The 25,359-nt window shown below is 42.3% G+C and overlaps 1 protein-coding gene across 1 annotated transcript; it reads left to right on the top strand.

Moving 5' to 3' along the window:
- Positions 1–25,145, top strand: zbtb26 (zinc finger and BTB domain containing 26). Its single transcript, XM_085965712.1, has 2 exons — positions 1–123; positions 22,601–25,145. The coding sequence occupies exon 2, from the start codon at positions 22,611–22,613 to the stop codon at positions 23,985–23,987; it is 1,377 nt and encodes a 458-aa protein (XP_085821838.1). The 5' UTR covers positions 1–123; positions 22,601–22,610; the 3' UTR covers positions 23,988–25,145.
- Positions 25,146–25,359: the final 214 nt, after the last annotated feature.

Raw genomic sequence — 25,359 nt, 5'->3', positions numbered from 1 at the left:
TTAAGTGAGGATGATTGACGGGGTTCTTGCAGTGTTTGTCTAGATTAATCCAGTCCGCCCTCGCTCCCGTGTTCGAGCAGAGACGCGAGTGCTGGAGCTTCAAGAATCCGGAGGAGGGGGAAGGTACCGTGTTTATATAAGATCTCGATTCCCCCTTTCATTTGCTCGCCCCGCTGTTTAATTCCAACCCTCATTTTCCCCACCCCGCAGAAAGGGTGGTGGTGGGGGGTTTTGTGGACTTGTTTCTCTTGGATTGCTCTGCTCAGTTTGGGGCGCTCGCTCGCTCCTCCCGCTATCACAATGCTAGATCGGCGATTTTTTTTTCTCTTTCCCTTTTCTCTCTCTCTCGCTAGAACCGTCTCTCTAGCGCTCCGCCTAGATACACACACACACATACATACACTCTCTCTCTAGCGAGGCCGGAAGCGATTAAAAAAGGGAAAAAATATATATTATATATTAAAACGTAATGTTGAGGTGGAAGTTGGCGCTGGCGTGCGATTTCTGGAGCAGCCCTCGCCCCCCCGTGTTGCTCTTGTGTTTTGTCTGTGTGTTAACTCTGTATTGGGCAAACCTAGAGCAGGCTTGGCTTTGTTCCATTATAGTACTAGGCCCAAGAAGGCTGCAGTCTGGCTCCATTTACACACATACATACATATTTATATATTATATATATATACACACACACACAAAGTGCTGACTCCCACATAATACTTTACACTTTTTTGCTTCGAAAATTATTTGTACAATAACTTGGTACGGAATTTCGTTCTGTTTTCTACTTGCAGGACTATTGAGATTAGGAATTGGTATCCTAAATTGAACTCTCCTCCTCCTCCCACCCCCATCCCACGTTCTGATGTTTCACAACAGATGCAGGATAAGTTATTTAAAGTACCACTGCACTGATCTGTACATGTTTATTTTTAGTTCGTCCCTCTTGCTGCAAGTACTTTTCCCCGATACATTTTAAAATAGCTGGACATGCTGCAAATTAATGTCCTTAGTTCCTTCTATTTGTCGTGCTGCTGTGTATTGTGTGGCATCAGAGCGCTTTTTATGTATGTGCTGTTCAGTTTATCCGGTGTACATAGTGTCAAAAATCTCAAACTCGTTCCACTTCTTAACTCGTCCAGTTTTGCTTCAGTCATTGGTTTTTGGTATTGCACTTGATAACTGATTTCAGTGTATTATCACCAGGCTACACTGGGTATGCTTCATCTAGTTAGTCCTGTGGAGCACAATGAACAACAGCAAAAATAATAAAATGGGGCATTTCAGCACAAGTAGATGATAGTGGTTTAAGTACAAAGATAATTAAAAGAGACATAGACACTATAAATAACTGTTATTGTGTCATAGTTCCAAGAAATTTCTGTTGGCTAGGCATTAAGGACAAATTGAGATTGTTTCTTCACACCTATTTCAATCAGCAGTGTGTAATAAAATTACTATGTTGTTAGATGGGTTTTAAACATTTGAGTTTTCGGATAAACAGCTGTCCTCATTATACCTAATCACTTGTGTTTGAGATGAAAGAGGCTGTTGTACTTGTAATAAACAAAGAGCCCCAGTAACACTGTAGTGATTATAATGCACTTCTTAAACAGTGCAGATTACAGCAGTAGTGACTCATCAATGCTAGTTTTTTTTAAACAAAACTTTAAACTCTCTTCTAATATCTGCCCACACTTTTGAAAGAAGCATGCCTTCTGTTTTTTTCATGTATGAAATAGCTTGTAAACAGGTTTTTCTGTCGAGGTGAGTGTGCTGTTGTGGTCTTCTGGTGATGCAAACATTTCACACTGAAATTCTTTAATCAGAAAAGACAAATTCTTTAATCAGAAAAGACACATGAAAGTGGGGCAAAACCTTTAATACCTGCAGAACTGAAGCAAGAAAGGACTGGGGGGTTTTTGAGTGAGGAGGGGGGAGAAAAGGAATGGGCGTAGATATTTTACTTGCAGAACAATTCTGTCCTGGTTCTGTCAAAATGAAAAGCGTTAATTGCATCAGAACGCTACGTTTATCATTCACCTTCATATGCCCTCCAGGTAAAACATTGACTTTTTTGAATGAGGGCTGCTGTGGAAAATGCTTGCAGTATTTCACATTACTGCTGCTGAATTTTGGTAAATGTTTCATTTTAATTCCTACAGTGCTTTGCAGCCTGGAAAGGAATAAACATTATTGTGAGCTGAAATGAATTCATAGAGCAGTGTTGTATTAATCTCAGTAGAAATGTTAAAAGAATTGTGGGTTGCTACAGTTTTGACTCTGCTGAATACTCTAGGTATTCCCTTTCAAACCTGCCCCATTTTAAACCTGTAGCAATCCAACAGATGTAAATAGTCTGATTTAAGTCCCCACTTACCTAGTTCCCCCATGCTACCAGTCAGCTTTTGCAACTTTTAGGAAAAAAAGTGTACACATCCATCACCTTTATTTTCACAGTCCCCACTAGTGATAACTTGCAGAAGTGAAAATGAACTATTATGTACATAGAATATACAGCACAGAAACAGTTCATTCGACCCAACTAGTCTGTGCTGGTCTTTATACTCCACACGAGTCTCCTCCTATTCCAACTACCTCACCTCAGCCTTTCATGTGAAAATATCCAAGTCTGTACATACTACTTATGGCTAAGTATTTCTGTGTACATTGGTGTTATGGGAACAATGACACCTAAAACCTTATTACTGTTGGTTTGAAACCACAAAAGCCTAGGTTTAATTTTTCCCCAACACAAATTTACATGTAGCCCCTTTAGAAAGTTTTAAGATACCAGATTTACTATATTGAAATTCTGACACCCCCCACCAATACTTGCTACAGCATTCAAAAAGGCCATCTGGCCTTTCTGCACAAGGAAACAAATCCCAGGGAGTCTGCAAATCCTCCACAGTAGATGCTAGATTGCTCTTTGGACCCATCTGTCAAACTGCCCAATCTGCCACAATGAAAAATCAAAGTCGAGAGGGAGTCGGTAGATAATGGCTCATTTGTGGTGCCTTCTGAAGTGCTCGGTGAAGGTTTGCATTGCTAGCTATGGTTGTGTACTATTTTTTTTTTTTTTTTAAATGGATATTTCCATTAGCTTTAATCATAGTTTTTTTGTCCTAGATGATCAAAGGTTAGTCGTTACTTGTGTGACAAGTGTACAGTTTGTCAATGGAGAATTAACAATGAGTGTATACTGTATATATTCACATGACTAGAAATTTGTGCCCCTATCTGAAGCTAAAAATATAGGGTTTGCCTTGTACCAGGGTCACATCTTCCCTCTGCTTTCCCTCCTAGCTGAGAAATCTCCAAAGATGGTAGGCCCAGCTGCAACACCATATCAGCACATTATAATCATCAATTGCTGTCAGCTGTCGCTCAGTCCTTGAGGGCTGTGATATACATGGCAACTCTTCCTCCATGAGAGAGGAGCTAGCAGAGCCGTCAAAAATTACAGGAGTAGTATGCAAGTCTTGGATGGAATTGGGCTTTATATAAGAGAGTTAAAAGTTGTTGAAGCAAAAATAAACATTTGCCAGAAAAGAACTGTTTCCTGGAGGCAGCTTTAGAAAATGAGATGGCAGGGGGTACATTTAAGGTCAGAACTGATAATGAAGCCAAGATTGTTGATTTTTAAAATCTGAGATAACAGCAGAATAGATACAGGGCAAAGCGGTTTAAAAATCAGAAGTGGGAGCTGGGACTGAGGCCTAGAGAGAGTGTCACCTTCATAGCACTGCAAAATGAAGCATCTGTTAGAAATGTAATGGTTAAATTAAGAATGGAAAGAAAAATTATTTGTGGATGCTTGCTGACAAAATAATGGTAATTATGGTGGATAGAAGCTTTGTAATTGTAACCTGCGTCTTGTACATGTTGGAATTTTGTGGGCTTGTCTTTTACACAGGTTGTCTTATATGTGAGTATATATGGTACACAATTCCTCTTCTGGGACATTTTAGTAAGCCATTTCTTATGAACGGTTATAAAGATTCCTCCTATATAAGCCCTTTCCAGTTTCACGTATGTATTACCTAGTAACGAGTAGTGTTATAAAAATTAAGAAATGGGGTGAAGAGTCATGGTCCCTTGTTCAGGACACTTGGAAAGGTATAAAAGAAAAGATGGCGGTAAATCAGAAAGTAGTGATTGGGTGACACCAAGTTTGGGTTCTAAAAGCCTGAAAAATGTAGCAAAAAGGAAAGGTCTGATATTTGAGGCCCTGGAAAGGAATGAGTTTGAGTAGAAGGCTGTGCAATGAGCCTTGTTTTCTGTAGGGAGAAGGAAGCACCTGATTGATGGTATGTTCTATGAAGAGAGGAAAGTTCAGAGGAGCACTGAACATGTTACTACTATTGATAAAACTGAGAGAGGTTATGATGAAGTGAGAGATTGGAGGCTTGGAAGTGAGAGTGATATCGCTCAACAGATAATCAGCTTTTCCTTGTATCCTGCCCTGGAGTATGAGTTGTGCTAGCAGAGCCTCCTCGGATAGCCTTTGCAGTATTCAATTTTTGGACGGACTTGGGCTTTATAGAGGGTTGTGTTGTTGAGGGGGGGGGGAAATGTTTGGCACAAAAGGAGAAATGGCTTCCTGGAGGCAACTTTAGAAATCGAGGAGGTGGTAGGAGTTCCATTTTGAGATCAAAGAAAATGGTGAAGCCAAGAATGTCAATTATATGAAGGAGGACTAAAGTTGGAACCATCAAAGATAAAAAGATAATTTGTGAGAAGCATTAAAAAAAAAACTATCTGAAGAATTCAAAGAAACAGGATTTTTATTGCCCCGTTGAAAGACATGCAAGTGAAGATGTAATTCACTATGGAAGGACCGGCACTTTGTGAGCGGTGAGGATGTAAACCTGACATTCTTCAGTGACCTGGCTGTTGATGATTTCAAATGATCTAATGGTTGTTGTTTGGTAAGCAGAAGCTTCCACTTCGAAATGGCTTTTACTGTCTAGCTGGGATGGTTTTAAAAAGTAGCGTATTCATCTAGCTATATATAGAGCATAGTATTAATGCTGTTTTGACTCTCGGTTCTCCTTTTACTATCACAGATTTTAATATTTTCTATTAGTTCTTATTGAAATTAGCTGGCTGGTGTGACCCAATTCTGAGGGAAAGGATTAATGGTACTATGCCATCGCACTGTAATTCACTTGATCTTCTTTCCTTTTATAATATTGGGCCAAGTCCAAAATACTGGAGAAATAGAAACAACTATTTATCCCTTTCGGCCTAAGTCTGGAACGCATAATAAACAAGCTGAAACTATTAGTCAGACCCACTACCCACATTGATTTTCTGAAGATTGTACTAGAGACTTGTATCAAGACAACTTTCAGGACTCTAGCTTGTGGTTTGAAAAGGCAATCATGCAGCCTGATTTAATAAATGATTTACTGTTCATATCTGTAGCATTTGGAACATGAGATTGTTTTGCCATTACAGTGGTAGACAAATACTGTACACCTAGCTTATGAGGTGCTAGTTTTCTTCAGTTTGTTGAAATTTGTTTTCTTTTAAGATGTGTTGAATACAGGACTCGATGCGCAGTCTTTGACTCCAACTCATTCCTTCTCAGGGCCTCGTACCTGTGGAACTGCTTACTTTACTTCAGTCTTTCCTTCTACAGTGTTCGTGTTTTTGAAAACCTAAGCTTGGTGTCAACTAGTCACTACTTTCTGATTTACCTTATCTTCTCTTTTACTGTTTTCAACCTTTGTGTTGTCCTGCCCTTATGGGCCTTGATCTTTCACCTTGTTTCTGATTTTTTTTTTAAACGAGACATGAACCAGAAAAGGATAATATAGGAGAGATCTTTATAATGCTGCAGAAAAATAGCTTGCTACCAGTGACTTAGAAGAACCTCAGAATTACATACTCTGATCTATTAGAATCTATTCCAACCCTCACAGATAACCATCACGTGTTGTAACATGCATCAGATCTAATCAACAGGAAAATCCTGAAATTCAGTTTTGTTTGTATATAAATTTTAGTAACAGTTATAATTGGAAAGAGAGTTTTATTTAAACTCAACTGGATTTCATTAAAATAAGTATTTATTGTTGAAAGTCCAAATTGAAATTTAGTCTATTGAGATTTCCAAAATAAATTTCAACTTCATGTCACCATTGAGTGTTCTTGCATATATCTATAGAACAGTACTCATTTACTTTTAACTTGCTGTTTATTTAATAAAATATCACAATCCAGTGTTTGTAAAATACACTTCAAATATCACAATCCTGTGTGTGTGTTGTAGGAAAGTTGACTTTAAGGGCCTGATAAATTTAAGACAATTTTGAAAGGAATCAAAAAGGATAAGAGTTTAGTTTGGAATTGACTATAGCGCCAAGCTTAATAAGATACTCAAAACCGGTAACCGGATTCTTCAGTGCGAACATACAAAATTGACCGGCAGGAAAAGATCAGCTGGTCCATCAAGCCTGCCCACACACCATGATGGCCGGAGCATCATGATTAAACACTTCCTTCCTCCCTCCCTCCCTCCCTCTCTCTCCACCTGAAATGTATTTAATGACCCAGCCATCACGGCTCTCTGGGGCAGAGAATTCCACAGATTTACGACCCTCTGAGAGAAGAAATTCCTCCTCATCTCAGTTCTAAAAGGGCGACCCTTTATTCTAACACTGCGCCCCCGCGTTCTAGGTTTCCCCACGAGGGGAAACATCCTCTTTGCATCTACCTTGTCGTGCCCCCTCAGTATTTTATGTTTCGATAAGATCACCTCTCATTCTTCTAAATTCCAATGAGTGTAGGCCCAGCCTGCTCAACCTTTCCTCATAAGTCTACTACCCTAGTGGCTTCCTCAAAAAACTCATCAAATTTGTATGGCATGACTGGGTACAATACCGATCCCTGGGGAACACCACTGTATACTTCGCTACCGTCTGAAAATAGTATAAACAGGATATAGTAGTATAGTGGTTATGTCACTGGACTAGTAATCTAGAGGCCTGGATTTATAATCCAGAGAACATGTGTTCAAGTCCCACCATGGCAGTTTGAGAATTTGAATTGTTTGTTTGATAAAGTATAGACTGATAATAGATTCGTTGGCAAAATTGAAGTCCCTGGGATTAAAGGGGCAAAGGCAGCGTGGATACAAAATTGGCTAATGGGCAGAAAGCAGAGAGCAGTGGTGAACGGTTGTTTTTCAGACGGTAGCGAAGTATACAGTGGTGTTCCCCAGGGGTCGGTATTAGGACATAAGAAATAGGAGCGGGAATAGGCCACTTGGCCCCTCAAGCCTGCTCCGCCATTCAATAAGATCATGGCTAATCTTGGGCTCAAAGCCACTTCCCTGCCTGTTCCCCATAACCCTTCACTCCCCTATCTTGCAAAAATTTGTCTATCTCCACCTGAAATGTATTCAATGACCCAGCCTCCACAGCTCTCTGGGGCAGAGAATTCCACAGATTTACGACCCTCAGAGAAGAAATTCCTCCTCAACTCTGTTCTAAAAGAGCGACCCTTTATTCTAAAACTATACCCCTGCATTCTAGATTTCCCCATGAGGGGAAACATCCTCTCAGCATCTACCCTGTCGAGCCCCCTCAGTATCTTATGTTTCAATAAGATCACCTCATTCTTCTAAATTCCAATGAGTATAGGCCCAGCCTGCTCAACCTTTCCCCATAAGTCAACCCCCTCATCTCTGGAATTAACCTAGTGAATCGTCTCTGAACTGCCTCCAATGCAAGTATATCCTTCCTTAAATAAGGAGACCAAAACTGTACGCAGTGCTCAAGGTGTGGTCTCGCCAATACCCTGTACAGCTGTAGCAGGACTTCCCTGCTTTTATACTCCAACCCTTTTGAAATAAAGGCCAACATTCCATTTGCCTTTTTAATTACTTGCTGTGCCTGCATGTTAACTTTTTGTGTTTCAGGCACAAGGACCCCCAGCTCCCTCTGAACTGTAGCATTTTGTAATCTCTCTCCATTTAAATAATTTGCGCTTTTATTTTTCCTGCCAAAGTGTATAACCTCGCACTTTCCCACATTATACTTCATCTGCCAAATGTTTGCCCATTCACTTAGCCTGTCTATATCCCTTTGCAGGTTCTTTGAGTCCTCTGCACAACTTGCTTTCCCACCCATCTTTGTATCATCTGCAAACTTGGCTACATTACACTCAGTCATTAATGTAGATTGTAAATAGTTGAAGCCCCAACACCAATCCCTGTGGCACCCCATTAGTTACCTTTTGCCAAATGGAAAATGACCCATTTATCCCGACTCTCTGCTTTCTGTTAGCTAGCCAATTCTCTATCCATGCTGATATATTTCCCCCAATTCCATGAGCTCTTATCTTATGCAGTGACCTTTTTATGTGGCACCTTATCGAATGCCTTCTGGAAATCCAAATACACCACATCCACTGGTTTACCTTTGTCCACCCTGCTCGTTACCTCCTCAAAGAACTGCAGCAAGTTTGTTAAACATGATTTCCCTTTCATAAAACCATGCTGACTCTCCTTGACTGCATTATGATTTTCCAAATGCCCTGCTACTGCTTCCTTAATGAAGGACTCCAGCATTTTCTCAACAACCGATGTTAGGCTAACTGGTCTATAGTTTCCTGCTTTCTGTCTCCCTCCTTTCTTAAATAGGGGTGTTACATTTGCGGTTTTCCAATCCGTTGGGACCTCTCCAGAGTCCAGGAAATTTTGGTATAATGCAACCAATGCATCCACTATCTCTGCAGCCACTTCTTTTAAGACCCTGGGATGCAGGCCATCTGGTCCAGGGGACTTGTCATCTTTTAGTCCCATTGATTTACCAAGTACTATTTCCTTAGTGATGGCGATTGTCTTTAGTTCCCCCCTCCCTGTGGCCCCTTGATTATCCATTATTGGGATGTTGTTAGTGTCTTCTACCGTGAAGACAGATACAAAATATTTGTTCAGTCTCTGCCATTTCCCTGTTCACCATTATTAATTCCCCAGTCTCATCCTCTAAGGGACCAACGTTTTGCTTTAGCTACTCTCTTCCTTTTTATATACTTGTAGAAGCTCTTGCTATCTGTTTTAATGTTTCTTGCCAGTTTACTCTCATAATGCTTTTTTTTTAGCCATCCTTTGCTGGTTTTTAAAAATTTCCCAATCCTCTGGTCTCCCACCAATCTTGGCAACATTGTATGCCTTTGTTTTCAATTTGATACCATCCTTTACTTCCTTAGTTAGCCACGGATGGTGCTCCCTTCTCTTAAAATCTTTCTTTCTCACTGGAATATATTTTTGTTGAGAGTTATGAAATATCTCCTTAAATGTCCGCCACTGCATTTCAACTGTCTTACCCTTTAATTTATTTTTCCAGTCCACTTTAGCCAGTTCTGCCCTCATGCCATTGTAATTGCATTTGTTTAAGATCAGGACACTGGTTTGAGATACAACTTTCTCACCCTCCAACTGAATTTGAAATTCAACCATGCTATGATCACTCTTTCCTAGAGGATCCTTTACTATGAGATCATTTATTAATTCTGTCTCATTACATAATACCAGATCCAAGATAGCCTGCTCCCTGGTTGGTTCCATTACATACTTTTCTAGGAAACCGTCCCAGATGCACTCTACGAACTCCTCCTCAAGGCTACCATGGCCAATTTGATTTGTCCAATCACTATGGAGATTAAAATCACCCATGATTATTACCGTACCTTTTTTACAGGCCTCCATTATTTGTTGATTTATACTCTGTCCAACAGTATTGCTACTGTTCAGGGGCCTGTAGACTACGCCCACCAGATACTTTTTCCCTTTATTACTTTTTATCTCCACCCAAACTGATTCTACATCTTGATCTTCTGAGCCAGTATCACTTATCACCACTGCACTGATCCCATCCTTTACCAACAAAGCCACCCCACCTCCCTTTCCTTTCTGTCTATTCTTCTGAATTGTCAAATACCCTGGAATATTCAGTTCCCAGCCTTGATCACCTTGCAACCACATCTCTGTAATGGCGATCAGGTCATACCCTTTTGTATCGATTTGTGCCGTCAACTCATCTATCTTGTTACGAATGCTGCGTGCATTCAGATATAGAGCTTTTAACTTTGCCTTTTTACCATTTCTCCTTGTTTTGGCCCCATTTTCTGTTGCACTCTTATTTTTAAACATTCTGTCCCTTCCTGTCACACTCTAGTTATTATTATTTCCCCCATCTCTATCCTGCTCTATTGCTTTATCATTTCTCATTGACTTTTTAAATTCCTGCTCACCTGGCTCTCCTTTCCACCCCCCCCCCCCACCCACCCACTATTTAGTTTAAAGCCCTCGCTACAGCCCTAGTTATTCGATTCGCCAGGACTCTAGCCCCAGCATGGTTCGAGTGAAGCCTGTCCAAACGGAACAGCTCCCTCTTATCCCAGTACTGGTGTCAGTGCCCCACAAACCGAAACCCATTTCTCCCACACCAGTCTTTGAGCCGCTCGTTCATTTCTCTGATCTTGTTTACCCTGTGCAAATTCACTCGTGGCTCAGGAAGTAATCCAGAGATTATTACCTTTTTGGTTCTGCTTTTTAATTTCGCCCCTAGCTGCTCATACTCTCTCAGCAGAACCTCTTTCTTTGTCCTACCTATGTCATTGGTGCCTACGTGGACCATGACAACTGGACCACTGCTCTTTTTGATACATATTAATGACCTGGACTCGGGTATACAGGGTATCATTTCAAAGTTTGCAGATGACACAAAACTCGGAAATGTAGTAAACAGTGAGGAGGATAGCAGTAGACTTCAGAAGAATATAGACAGACTAGTGAAATGAGCAGATGAAATTTTATGCTGTGAAGTGATGGATTTTGGTAGAAAGAATGAGAGCCAATATAAACTAAATGTGACAATTTTAAAGGGGGTGCAGGAACAGAGAGGCCTCTGGGTGTATGTACACAAATCTTTTGAAGGCAACAGGACAATTTGAGACGGCTGTTTAAGAAAGCATATGGGATCCTTGGCTTTATAAAGAAAGGCACAGAGTACAAAAGCAAGGAAGTTATGCTAAACCTTTATAAAACACTGGTTAGACACCCAACTGGAATATTGTGTGCAATTCTGGGCACCACACTTTAGGAAGGATGTCAAGGCCTTCGAGAGGGTGCAGAGGAGATTTACAAGAATGGTACCAGTGATGAGGGACTTCAGTCACATGGAGAGACTAGAGAAGCTGGGGTTGCTCTCCTTAGAGCAAGGAAGGTTAAGCGGGGATTTGATAGGTGTTCAAAATCGTGAAGGGTTTTGATAGAATAACTAAAGTGAAACTGTTTCCAGTGGCAGAAGGGTCGGTAACCAGAGGGCACAGATTTAAGGTAATTGGCACAAGAACCAGAAGTGAGAGTGTAGGATTTGCAAAATTGGATTTCATATTAATAAGGGTTAAATGGCAGAAGAGGCCGTGATTCTAAGACTGTTTTAAAAGAAGCCCAGAAAAAGGGGCATACAAAATGGCCGCCGTACCATGTGATCAGCTTATTGGGACACTTTAAAATGGTTCCTGCGCAACCTCAGACAGTTTTGTGGATTCAACCCACAGTAAGTTCTGGAAGCTGTTCCTGAGAGAACGAATCCAGACCCACAGGGATGCATATGGATTAGATGCAGATCTAGTCAAGATCGGCCTGGAGACAGAGGCCATCAAGATGCTGCCCCAGACAAAAGGGGACAATTTCATATTCATGAGAACAGCACCCAGGACTAGATAACGAGATCAGCAGGACATTCAAAACAATGAAAGCCATTTCCAACCAGAGATGGGCCTGTTACCAGCCGCTTAAAATGATTTAAAATATAATAACTGCCCTGCTGTGCTCAAAGCCTGTCAAAGTTAAAACAAAGACTAACCTGATTTGGGGCGGGAAGTGAGGCCTAACTGAAGAGACCTTTCAGCAGTTGAAGCACGGAGCGCAGCACCCCGGACACGCAGCTTGAGGAGGAAGAAACAGCTTGGAAGAAGACGCTGGAGGAAGCTTGAATCAACAAGCTCGGACAGTCACAAAGAGAGCCGAGAAAAAGGACAGTTTAAAATCGGACAGTCGTTGCAGCCCCAGCAGCCTGTCCAGCATTTGAGCTGGGCAAAGAGGAGCTGGCTTGGGGAAAGATCAGCGGACTCTGCTCCACCGTTGGAGAAATCAGAAGGACAATTCTGACTGTATAAAGAGTCATTTCGGAACCAGCGTCCAGCCCTGGGGAAGACCATCGGGAGATCATCGACCATCCCCGGGCCGTAGCTGAAGGTAGAAGGGGCCACACCAGCCCAAGGCTCCCCTGACCAGGGTCGAGCCGACGATCCTCGACCTCGCCGACATCCAGGCCTGCCGGTGTCCAGCCGCCCCCGACCCCCACCTCGAGAGAGGTGTGGCGCAGTTTGCAGGGGCTCCACGATCCACGTGGAGACGAAACGCCTGAAAGGACCAAACACAGACTCGTTTTCAAAACCTTGCACTTCCTAGTGGGATTGGTGAGCATGTTTCTGGCCCTTCACAATCAGATCTAGATAGGTTTAATAAGGGGGTGGATTAAAGGGTACAATTAACATGAGTTGTTGTCCCTCGATGTTCCGTGTGTTTCCTTATTTCATGATGATCTTTGTAGAATATAAGATGCCTGTATTTGCCTTAGTTAGTGTAATGTCGTTATGATTTGTTTGTATTTGTTTTTCCCTCCCATGTACCGTACTCTTATCTTTTGTTGCATTTGGTTTGATATTTTTCCATTTGCAATAAAATTTCATTTTGATTCATCAAACTTGGTCTACAAGAGTCTTCTCTGCATTGCAGTTCCTGCGCCTAAGTCCAGAGTATAGAATCTAAGGGGTGAGTGGGTCGAACCACTCAAAGTTTTACTGTGCAAGAGAGAGAGGCCTCTAGCGAGAGAAACCTCTCGAGGAAAACCCCTTACAAGATGAGGGGAATATTTTTTACACGGCGAGTTATGATCTGGAATGCACTGCCTGAAAGGGTGGTGGAAGCAGATTCAATAATAACTTACAATGGGGAATTGGATAAATACGTGAAGGGGAAAACATTTGCAGGGCTATGGGGAAAGGGCAGGGGAATGGAACTAATTGGATAGTTCTATCAAAGAGGCACGATGGGCCGAATAGATTCTATGATCTATTTTTTTCTAAGCCATGTTGTGAATTTCTAATGGACCTTTCCCTTTCCCAGTGATCATAGAAGGGGTTTACAATCCCTTCTAGCATCTTCCCAATAATGGATGTCAGGCTGATGGGCCTGTAGTTCCCTGGCACTGATCTGTACCCTTTTCTTTTTTGAAAATAGGAACTACAGTACATGAGCTAGCTTCCAGTCTAAGGGAACTATCCCTGACTATTGAACTTCTGAAGACATGGGCAAGGAGCAAAGTACAGTAAAGCCAGACTGCCAGAGAACCTTTTTAAGGTCTAAAACATACCTTTAGAGGAATTGGCTCATAAGATTAGAATTAAAGGACATAATTTCCCTTCAAATATCTCCAGGAGATATTTGAACATCTTAAGCCTCACACACACAAAATCTGGCTTGAGATTCTACAAACATTTTAAGCTGCACGTACCGCAAATCCGCTTAGAGATTCTAGAAACATCTTGAGCCACGTCCACTCCAATCTGTCCTGAGATTCTTAAAACATCTTAAGCGATAAAGCTACCTGCGAGATTGGAGAGTTATAAAAGCAGAAAGATTTGGTGGGAGCGATTAGTTTGCTCAAAACTGGCTGAGGATTAATTCACTGAGATCGAGTATTAGTTTGCCTAGTGCTTGAGGCTGGAACTGAGATAGCCTTGTAGACTGATAGTGCTAATCCTTGAGAGTCTGAGAGAGCCCTGAAACTGTGACAGTTTGTGGGAGCCAGAGTATTTATGAAGAACCTCAGTATTACTTCATGAGAAGCTGAGAGTAGAAACTGACACGGGTCATTCCTCTCAGAAACTAACAAGCAGGAAGTAATCTGCAGAACTGACTGAATAACAGATTGTTTCCTGAAGAAACTAGCAGCAAGTTATATTTCATCTAAGAAACTGACTAGCCAAGATTGTAGATTAAGAGAAGGATTTGATTCATTGTTCTACCTTTTTTATGTCCATTTATGTGTCAAATTTTAATAACCAAACCAATTTCAACCTCACTGAAATACTGCTTGGAAAGAAAAATGTCCCAGAGTTTTGTGACAAAAACTGACGGTATTTAAAAAGCAACTGTGAGCAAGAAGTCTGAGAGACCTAACCGGATTGGTCAGAGACTGTGCTCAACAGTATTCAAAATAAATATTTGGTAACTATTCCCTTGGTTTTCCACCAGAGTATTTATGACAAAGTCTGACCCTTGATCAGATTAAATGTTTCACATTTGACGTAGAGTACATCGTTAGTGTACAAAGTAGACATTATATTTAATGTATTTAAAGCTGTTCTGACAGAATTGTATAGCTGTCATTGTATAGTTAATAGCTTCTGTTTAAGTGTTCTGCATACTCTCCAGTGCTGATACTAAGACGATGTTAATCATGTTAATAAAACTGTTAGTACATGATTCCATTGTATGGCTTCCTTTTTGATTTGGCAAGAAGTGGGTAGTCCATTCATTCAGTAGTGTACTTGGTATTCTAAAATGAGGTTGGGTTTGTTTAACAGTTGGTATAATCGGGACTGGTTGCTGCAAAAAGAGGTTCAGGCAAACCAGGCATTGATGATCCCTGGGTATGGGTGTTAAACCTTTCGATGATTCTTTAATGACAAGTTAAGGTAGAGGGGTTAAATAATCGCCTGGTGCTTTGTAGTTAAGGTTCCTTTTCTTTCATCATATTTTATTGGGGGTTTACTCCTCTGGGATGGTGAAAGGAACTATCTAAGAGAAGTTTTCTTTCAGCAACTCGCCTTTCTTGCAGTGTGTAAAATACACTTTAAATATCGCAATCCTGTGTGTGGTTTTCTAAACAATTGTTCTTGGGTTGTGGGCGACGTGGCCAAGGCTGCATTTATTGCCCATCACTGGGAGAAGGTGATGGTGTGCCTTCCTGAATTACTGCAGTACATGTGGCGATGGTGCTCCTACAATGTGTTGGCTACAGAAATCCAGGGTATTGACACAGTGACATTGGAGGAACAAGTGGTATAAGTCTATGTCATGGTGGTGTATGGCTTGACGAGGAACTTGCAGGTGATGGTGTTCATATGATATTGCTGCTCTTGACCTCCTTGGTGGTAGAGATCGCAGGGCTAGAAGATGCTGTCAAATAAAGTTTGGAGAGGTTTCTTGCAATGTGTCCTGTAAATAGTGCATACTGCAGCCAACGAGTGCCAGCAGTGGATATTTTCACTGGCGGGGCAGCAATCTCAGACTGTTTTGTTTTTTATGGACTGTTTGAGTGTTGTGGCTGTACCTGTCCAAGTGAGCAGTAAATATTCCATCACAATCCTGACTTGAGCCTTGTAGATGATGGAGAGGCATTGACGAGTCAGATGAGCCACACGTTGCAGAGTATCTAGCCTCTACACTGCTGTTCATGTGGCTGGTCCTGTTAAGTTCTAGTTAGCAGCGATACCCAAGGGGGATGTTGATGGGGTTGTGGTGACATTGAAGATCAGGAGGAGGCGGTTGGGCCATATCTTGTTGCCACTTGTGTGTCGTGAATGCTCTCTGCCACTTATCACCTCAAACCTGATGTTGTCTAGGTCCTCCTGTAAGCTGGCATGGGCTGCTTCATTATTAAAGAGCAGTTGTGAATGTGACTGAATGTTGTAGAATCATCAGCAAACAGCCCCACTCCTGACATTATGACCAAAGGTAATTGAAGCAGCTGAAAATGGTTGGGCCAAGGACGCTGCCCTGAGGAACTCTGATAGTCCTGGGGTTGCAGTGAATGGCTTCTAACAATGACGACCATCTTTTTGTGTGCCAGGAATGACTCCAGCTACTGAAGGGTATTCCCATTGACCTCAGTTTTCCTAAGGGTTCCTTGGTGCCATACTCTTTATCAGATGCTGCCTTGATTTCAAGCGCAGTTTGAAAACGCCATTCCTGTAGCATCGTGCTGTTATATGCATGTCTGAATCAAGGCTGTGACGAGGTCAAGAGCTGAGTGGCTTTAATGGATCCTGAAATGAGCATCAGCAAGCAGGTTATTGGTATCGCTTGATGGCACTAATGATTGCTACTTTTTTTAATACTTTTTATCACTTTAGTGATGATTGGGGAGGTAATTAGCTGGATCAGAGCCTTATATGGATAAGACATCTGAGGATTTTCCACATTGTCAGGTAGATGCCAAGATCATAGCTGCACTGAGTAGCTTGACTGGGGGCAGGGCGGGTGGGGGTGGGTACAGCTAGTTCTGGTGCACTAGTCTTCAGCACTGTAGCTGGGATGTTACCAGGGCTCATAGCCTTTGCTGTGTCCAGTGTACTCGGGTGCGTCTTAATGCCACATTGAGCGACACGAATTGGCTAGACATTGGGACCTATTAAGTTGGGGACCTTGGCAGGAGACAGAGTAGGATCGTCACTTGACACTTTTGTGTGAAGACGCTTTCAAACACTTGGGTGTCTGTTTGACTTGCTTGGTTGCAGTCTTGCCTCTGACTCAGAAAGCTGTGAATTCAAATCCCACTCCAGTACCTGAGCACATGAAACTAGGCTAATACTCAAGTGCCGTACCGAAGAGCTGCTATACATATTTTAAACCAAGGTCCTGTCTGCCTGTTCAGGTGAATATACAAGATTCCATGGCATTTTTTAACTGAATAAGCAGCAGTCTCAAATGAGTTATGGGGTCTACCTGTACCCAGTGAGAAATGACAAGTACCTCAATCTATTCTTTGAATGAAAGCCAATGTGTAAGTGGATAATGAAACCCAAGTGAGATCATTTACTCCGACTCGTCCATGAGGTACGGTTTCACAGGTCTAGCTATCTAGAAGGCAGCCATGCCCAAGTGACCATTCTTCATGCATAAAACTAGACAGTGTAAGGGGGGGAAAAAGTAGAGGATACATGATATGAGCTTTCCAAGTATGGTACTGTATTCATCCCATGGACACAACTGCATCTGTGTGAATAAAATATGCTTTAACACATACCTTTTGTATGTAAAATACACTTTAAATATCACAATCCTGCATCTGTATCTATTTTAATCTAACAGAAATATCACAATCCTGTGTGTGTTTGTGGGTGGGTTGAGAAGAAAAGATGATTGGTCTTAGTCCTAGATCAGGCAGGATGGGGCACAATATCTGAAATTTTCCCCACACCTGGTTCTTGATCTCCGCTCTGCCACTGTGGGTCAGTGGAAAGAGTTCAGATGCTTCCCTGCGGCTGATGTTGAGCATCTACTGGAAGCCGATTTCAAAGTAGGATTGGCAGGCACTAGGTTAATGTGCCGTGCAGAGAGCCCAAGAAGGGAAAAGTAGCTTTTAAAAGTGGAATTTTGCACTAAATTAAAACAAAAATGAATTTGCATGTATATAGCACCCTTCATCCCCATTGGATGTTCCCAAAGCATTTCACAGCCAATTAAGTACTTTGGAAGTGTAGTCGCTGCTTTATTTTCTCCAACTAAATATTGGGAAGATCGAAGCCATTGTCTTCGGTCCCTGCCTATTTTCACCTCCGTAACATCGCCCGTCTCCGCCCCCGCCTCAGCTCGTCTGCTGTAGAAACACTCATCCATGCTTTTGTTACTTCTAGACTTGACTATTCCAACGCACTCCTGACTGGCCTCCCACGTTCTACCCTCCGTAAACTTGAGGTCATCCAAACTCTACTGCCCGTGTCCTAACTCGCACCAAGTCCTGTTCACCCATCACCCCTGTGCGCTCTGACCTACATTGGCTCCCAGTTAAGCAACGTCTCAATTTTAAAATTCTCAACCTTGTTTTCAAATCCCTCCGTGACCTCGCCCCTCCCTGTATCTCTAATCTCCTCCAGCCCTACAACCCAATGAGATACCTGCGCTCCTCTAATTCTGGTCTTTTGAGCATCCTCGATTTTAATCGCCCCACCATTGGCGGCCATGCCTTCAGCTACCAAGACCCTAAGCGCTGGAATTCCCTCCCTAAACCTCTCTCCCTCTCTTTCCTCCTTTAAGACTCTCCTTAAAACCTACCTCTTCCGCCCTAATATCTCCTTATATGGCTTGGTGTCAGACTATCTTTGATAATGCTCCTGTGAAGTGCCTTGGGACATTTTTCTACATTAAAGGCACTACGTAAATACAAGTTGTCGTTATTGTTGAAAAGTCCAGAAAACAGAAACGAGTTAAGTGGCCAGATAATCTGTGTAGTGACGTTGACTGAGGGATAATGTTGACCAGGGCACTGGGAGAACTCTCCTGCTCTTCAAATAGTGCCATAGGGTCTTTTACGTCCAGCTGAGGGGACAGACTGGGCCTCTGTTTAACCTCATCTGAAAGACGGCACCTCTGACAATGCAGCATTCCTTCACTACAGCACTGAAATGCCAGCCTGTATTATGTGCTTGTCTCTGGAATGGGATCCATGTGCTTCTGGCTCAGACGAGAGTGTTACTTGAGGCTGACAGTTGTGAAGCAATCTTTGTGGGATTTTTCAAAAAGCAACAGAACGTGAGATTTGAGTTTTAGTTTATAAGGTGCAAGCTTTTGTTTATTATGACGCAATTTTATAAATTATGAGTTTGGGGGGGAAAAAAGTAATCAGCTACTGAAGGTGGAATATGCACATATATATATTAAAAAAATAGAAACTTTGTTCGTATTGAAGAGACTTTTTGTCATGTGCCACTTTATTAAAAAAATCTGAATTTTGGATCTGATTGTGCACAACAAACAAAACTTGAAAATTCTGGGTTTTTTTGTACTTGTTGGCATGTTATTTCTGTTACTGTTTACTAATAAAACATTTTCTGCAATAGCAGCACTGCTTGTTTTCCTTTGAGTAGCTGACATTGTCTTTGGAAAGTTGGCACAGGGACTTGCTGCAAGTGTGCAAGTACTTATAGGGACCCCCCCCACACACACGGTGATGTGCCTCAATAAATCCGAGACTCAATGTTAGCGGAACAAAACAAGGCTTTTATTAACTTAGAAGGTAACACACAGTGGAGAGGTGTCTTCCATCCAGAGGTCTGCAGTACTGGATGTGAGGCACGCTGAGCCTGCTTACATAGGGGCCAGGTATGGGCGGAGCCCTACACAAAATACAATACAAGGTGAGGAAACGGAACTGAGGTAAGGGAAATGAAACTGAAACTAAACCACAGTCACAGGCACAATCACACAGAGAATACAGATGAGTGATGAATGGCATATTTCATCACACATGGTTTGAAAACGACTTGCGTGTAGGATCCGCAAAATTGGACTTTGTATTAATATGGGTCAAATGGCAGAAGAGGCCATGATTTTAAAGACTGTTTTAAAAGAAGCCCAGAAAAAGGGGCATACAAAATGGCCACCATACCATGTGATCAGCTTATTGGGACACTTTAAAATGGTTCCTGCGCAACCTCAGACAGTTTTGTGGATTCAACCCACAGTAAGTTCTGGAAGCTGTTCCTGAGAGAACGAAACCAGACCCACAGGGATGCATATGGATTAGATGCAGATCTAGTCAAGATCGGCCTGGAGACAGAGGCCATCAAAATGTTGCCCCAGACAAAAGGGGACAATTTCATATTCATGAGAACAGCACCCAGGGCTAGATAACGAGATCAGCAGGACATTCAGAACAATGGAGGTAATTCCAAACCAGAGATGGGCCTGTTACCAGCCGTTTAAGACATTTTAAATATAATAACTACCCCACTGTGCTCGCAGCCCGCCAAAATTAAAACAAAGACTAACCTGATTTTGGGCGGGAAGTGAAGCCTCTGGAAGAAAGGTATATCTGGCGAGACCTTTCGGCAGTTGATACAGCAGTAGATCGGAGCTACACGCAAGCACTCAACGAGCTTGGAGGAGACGGCAGTAGCTTCTGGACACGAAGGGACGAGAAGACACGAGGTGAGCTTCAGGCAATGCAAGCTTGAACAGTCACAAGGAGAGTCGAGCTAAAAGACAGTTTACAGTCGGACAGTCGTTGCAGCCCCAGCAGCCGGTCCAGCTTTTGAGCTGGGCAAAGAGGAGCTGGCTTGAGGAAAGATTAGCGGACTCCTCTCCACCGTCTGAGGAGAAAGATAATTATGACTGTATAAAGAAAGTTGCTCGAAACCAGCGTCCCGCCCCAGGGAAAACCATCGGGAGATCATCGACCATCCCCGGGCCGTAGCCGAAAGCAAAGGGGCCATACCAGCCCAAGGCTCCCCTGACCAGGGTCGAGCCGACGATCCTCGACCCCGCCGACATCCAGGCCCGCCGGTGTCCAGCCGCCCCCGACCCCCACCTCCGGAGAGAGGTGTGGCGCAGCTCGCAGGGGGATCCACGTGGAGACAAAACGCCTAAAAGGACCAAACGCAGACTCGATTTCAAAACCTTGCACTCCCTAGTGGGATTGGTGAGCATGTTTCTGGCCCTTCACAATCAGATCTAGATAGGTTTAATAAGGGGGTGGATTTAAGGGTACAATTAACATGAGTTGTTGTCCCTCGATGTTCCGTGTGTTTCCTTATTTCATAATGATCTTTGTAGAGTATAAGATGCCTGTATTTGCTTTAGTTAGTACTGTGTCGTTATGATTTGTTTGTTTGTTTTTCTGTCCCATGTACTCTCTCTCTCTTATCTGTGTTGCATTTGATTTGATATTTTTCCATTTGCAATAAAATTTCACTTTCTTTCATCAAACTTTGTCTACACGAGTTTTCTCTACATTGTAGTTCCTGCGCCTAAGTCCAGAGTATAGAATCTAAGGGGCGAGTGGGTCGAACCACTCAAGGTTTACTGTGCAAGAGAGAGAGGCCTCTAGAGAGAGAAACCTCAGGGAAACCTCTCTAGGACAAAACCCCTTACATGCGTATACTGCCCATATCTGCAATTGTAAAGCCAGGACACTGGGATACATTCCTTGCAATTTAATGGGATACACACAAAAAAAAATCACTGTGCAATAGTTAAGCAGTTATCTCTTCAAACAGTGTTGAAATGACCATAGTACTTGACAAGTACTCTGCTTATCCAATGATAGTAAACAGGCTCTGTGATTCACCCAGACAGGTATGTTAAACCTGGACAACTGGTCATCTAAAGCTGGTGTTATTTAAGATGACTTAGTAGCACACTGGTCCATCCCTTTTTGAAAGTCAATCTTCCAAATAAGAAAGACATGAAAGACTTGCATTTTTATTATACATTGAGAGATTTCTGAGGGGCAGCATGGTGGCATAGTGGTTAGCACTGTTGCCTCACAGCGCCAGGGACCCGGGTTCAAATCCGGCCTCGGGTGACTGTGTGGAGTTTGCACATTCTCCCCGTGTTTGCGTGGGTTTCCTCCGGGTGCTCCGGTTTCCTCCCACAGTCCAAAGATGTGCGGGTTAGGTTGATTGGCCATGATAAAAATTGACCCTTAGTGTTAGGGGGGATTAAATACGTGGGGTTACGGGGATAGGGCTTGGGTGGGATGGCTGTCGGTGTAGGGACCGGGTGCTAGGGTTTGGATGATCAGCCATGATCTCGTTGAATGGCAGAGCAGGCTCGAAGGGCCGAATGGCCTACTCCTGCTCCTATCTTCTATGTTTCTATGACACGATAAGAGTACTGCACATACAATGATTTACTTTGAAGAGCTTTGACTATTGTTACAAAGGCAAGTGTGGCTGTCATTTTGTATACAGCAAAATCCCACAAAAAGCAATAATACCAGTTCATCTGTTTTTGGTGGTGTTGGTTGCGAGAAGAATGTTAGCCAAGACACTGGGAGATTTCCCTGCTTTTCTTCAAATGCTAAAGGATCTTCAATGTCTACCTGGACCATCAAAACCGACACAGTAGGCCCTAGTTTAACATCTCACCTGAGGAATGGTAGTTATATATCTGACACAGCTCAGTATTGTACACGAGTCTTGGAGGTGTCCATACTGTGGCCAATGGGCCATGTACTTTCTCCAAGCCCTGGCAATCCAGCCCTCAAAGTCCAGACAATGTTCTATTTGTACTTAATATTGCTCATCCGTTGGCTCGGCCTGGAAGTTTGGAAAGGGCTGTTCTGCATCATTGAGGCAACAGTAATAATTCCTAAATCCAAGTGCCTAGTATCAGTAGCTTGAAATGGATGTAAATTAATGAGAACATATATTTAAACTTTTTGTATGGGCCACAGAGTTCTATGGTATGCATCCATGTGGCTCCCAAAGACGAAAAGCTTTGCCTTGATAATGTACAGTGTTCCTAGAATGGGGCTTGAACTGATATTCTTTGAGTCAGAGTTAAGGTTTTACCAAGTAAGTAAACTAGTTCAGAAATTACTGTTGTAGCATTTTATAATTCAGGTAGAGAGCTTCAAGTGTCCGGCAACCTTGGGACTGAACTCGGTGTGTGAAATGAGTTCTCTTATGGCATGTTACTGGGCAATATACCATAAAAGTGACTTAAAATCCCAAATGATCTTTATTCTTTTACAGTGGAATTGCTCATGTTCTTTCTGTTTCTTTCTAGGTTTGGAAACATGGCTCCAAATTCTGACATCCTTCGCTTTAAGTTTACAAGCTATGGAGATTCCATGCTGCAGAAAATGAATTTGCTGAGGCAGCAAAAGCGATTCTGTGATGTCACGATCCGAATCAACAACGTGGCCTTTCTGGGGCATAAAATAATTTTTGCAGCATGCTCTCCCTTTTTGAGGGACCAGTTTTTGTTAAATGATTCAAAGGACGTCAGAATTTCACTTCTCCAGAGTTCCGAGGTTGGAGAACAGATACTTTTGTCGTGCTACACTGGTATCCTGGAGTTCCCCGTGAAGGAATTGGTCAACTACTTAACTGCTGCAAGCTACCTTCAAATGGGCCACATTGTGGAACGGTGCACGCAGGCCCTTTCTAAATACATTGAGCCAAAGCTGTTGTCTGACGACCAAGCGCACAACATGGGTGAAAGCAGCATTTCAGCTGCATTTCCTGAAAATTCAGAAAGGCCACAAGAAAGCCCTCCACCTGACTCTGGAAAGAACAAAATGGAAGACCTTACACAAACTAGGGATGTCTCCGAATGTGAAACCGACTCCGAAGACAGCAACATTCGTATCGTTAAAGTGGAATCTCTGACGAGTGATATTCAAGAGAGCGAGAATGGTGACAGTTTGAGCCACCTCTCGAATAATTTCAGCAATAGCGTTGAAAGAGCTATTGCAAATTCTCCTGAATCGCAGCACTCCCTCATTAATTCAACCGTTGATTCTAGAAGCAGCAAAGTGATAGATGGTTGTTTACCGAATTTTGTAGCTGACCCCCCCAGATTGTCGGAGGTTGTCAATGGTACAAGTTTTATGCTGGCAGCCAATGAGTTTGAGCTGCAAGGTTTGAGTAGCTTTCCAAATGAGGAAATGGCTGCTGCAGGTGGGTTTTTGTTCAGGCGCAACAGGGGCACAAAACTGTTTGCCAACAAAACTATGTATACCAACCATTTTAAAATGCAAGACAAATGGCTTCAGAAGCCCCACCATTGCAGTAAATGTGGTAAAATCTTTCAGCACCTTGAAAACTTCATCAGTCACTTGAAAACACACAAACTTTTCCTGTGCCTGCGTTGTGGCAAGATTTTCACACAAAAAAGTAACCTGACACGGCACATCCGAGTACACACAGGAATCAAACCCTATCAGTGCACAATTTGCGGGAAGACGTTCACTCAGAAATGTTCTCTGCAGGACCACCTGAATCTCCATAGTGGTGACAGACCACACAAGTGCAACTACTGTGATGTGGGCTTTGCACATAAGCCCGCACTCAGGCGGCACCTCAAAGAACAGCACGGGAAGAAATGTGTAGATAATGTCACTGAAGGAAGCATACAAGAAATTACTCTGGAAGTAGATACTATCGAATGACTGCGATAATGCGGTTCTAGATCGAATATCTTGTTAGGCCAACTGAACCTCTTTGGGCAAGCAGTAATTTTAAACACTTTGGGGAGGGTGGTAGAAATTTTGCACCAAATCAAAATAATAATGGTATCTCATCAGTGGGTTAGTAAATATGCAGAGCACTGCACTTGGAAGAAATGTTCTGTAGATTTCTTTTCTCTCTGATGAAATAGAGCGTTATAAACTAACAGTTGTTTTAATAGGTGTTTGCTCGAATTTGTGTAATTTTAAAGATGCAATTCAGTACTTTAAACTGTTAAAAGAACTGAATGCATTCCAATTGGCCACTTCGCATTTATCAATGAACAGGTGACCTAACCTTTCATATGTCTTGTTCTCTTTCGTATAGGGCTATGTTCAGAATAAGGCACAATAATGCTCTTTGCATGTAGGCAATAGAGAGCACCTGGTTAGTTAACTAATATTCCAGGACTAATACCTAAATTGTGAAGCTTTGCCTTATGACACTGTGGAACATAGGAACAGGAGTAGGCAATTCAGCCCCTCGAGCCTGTTCCACCATTCAGTCAGATCATGGCTGATTTGTACCTCAACTACATTTACCCGACTTTGTTCCATATCCCTTGATGCCCTCACCCAACAAAAATCTATTGATCTCAGTCTTGAAAATTTCAATAGACCTAGCATCCATAACCTTTTGGGGGAGAGTGTTCCAGATTTTCACTACGCTTTGTGTGAAGAAGTGCTTCCTGATTTCAGTCCTAGATGGCTTGGCTCTAATGTTAAGATTATGTCCCCTTATACTGGATTCCCCCACCGGAGGAAATAGTTCTCTGAATCTACCCTATCGAATCCCTATATAATTTTAAACACCTCATGTAGATCATCCCTATGTTTACCATTTTTCAATTTCTTTGAGGTGATGGCTTTTTTTTTTGCATAATTTTAAAATCTATTTTCAAATGGTTAGGGCACTGTTCCTTCAGTCCATCTGGTCCTGTCTTTCCCTCTCGTTTCCAGATTTGTATCTGTAGAATATGCTCTTTGGGGAAATGAAGACTGACTATTAATGGGCAAGAATATGTCATTGCTGTGTCTTCAGCATAGATCTAAAATGGCAGGTCTACAATTAAAGTTCTTTTCAAGAATAGTGATTCCAAACTTTGTACATTGTAACTTGATATTACTAGAATCGCTCTACTAGTAATTCTGCTCCTAGCAATGGTGATACAATATATGCTGCTCCACCTAGGTGTCTGAAAATTAAGTGACAAGATTATGTGCTATGATAGCTGTTGTTACCATGTGAGTTGGGAACACATTACTCTAGTTTTGTGTTTAATAGTTATATATTCGATTTCAGGCCACAGCACTT

Source organism: Somniosus microcephalus, chromosome 23 (genome assembly GCF_052327205.1).
Source record: "Somniosus microcephalus isolate GS21.2 chromosome 23, FLI_Smic_1.0, whole genome shotgun sequence".
NCBI lineage: Eukaryota > Metazoa > Chordata > Chondrichthyes > Squaliformes > Somniosidae > Somniosus > Somniosus microcephalus.
The sequence above is the reverse complement of the archived record's forward strand: the minus strand, read 5'-3'. Positions and strand labels throughout refer to the sequence as shown.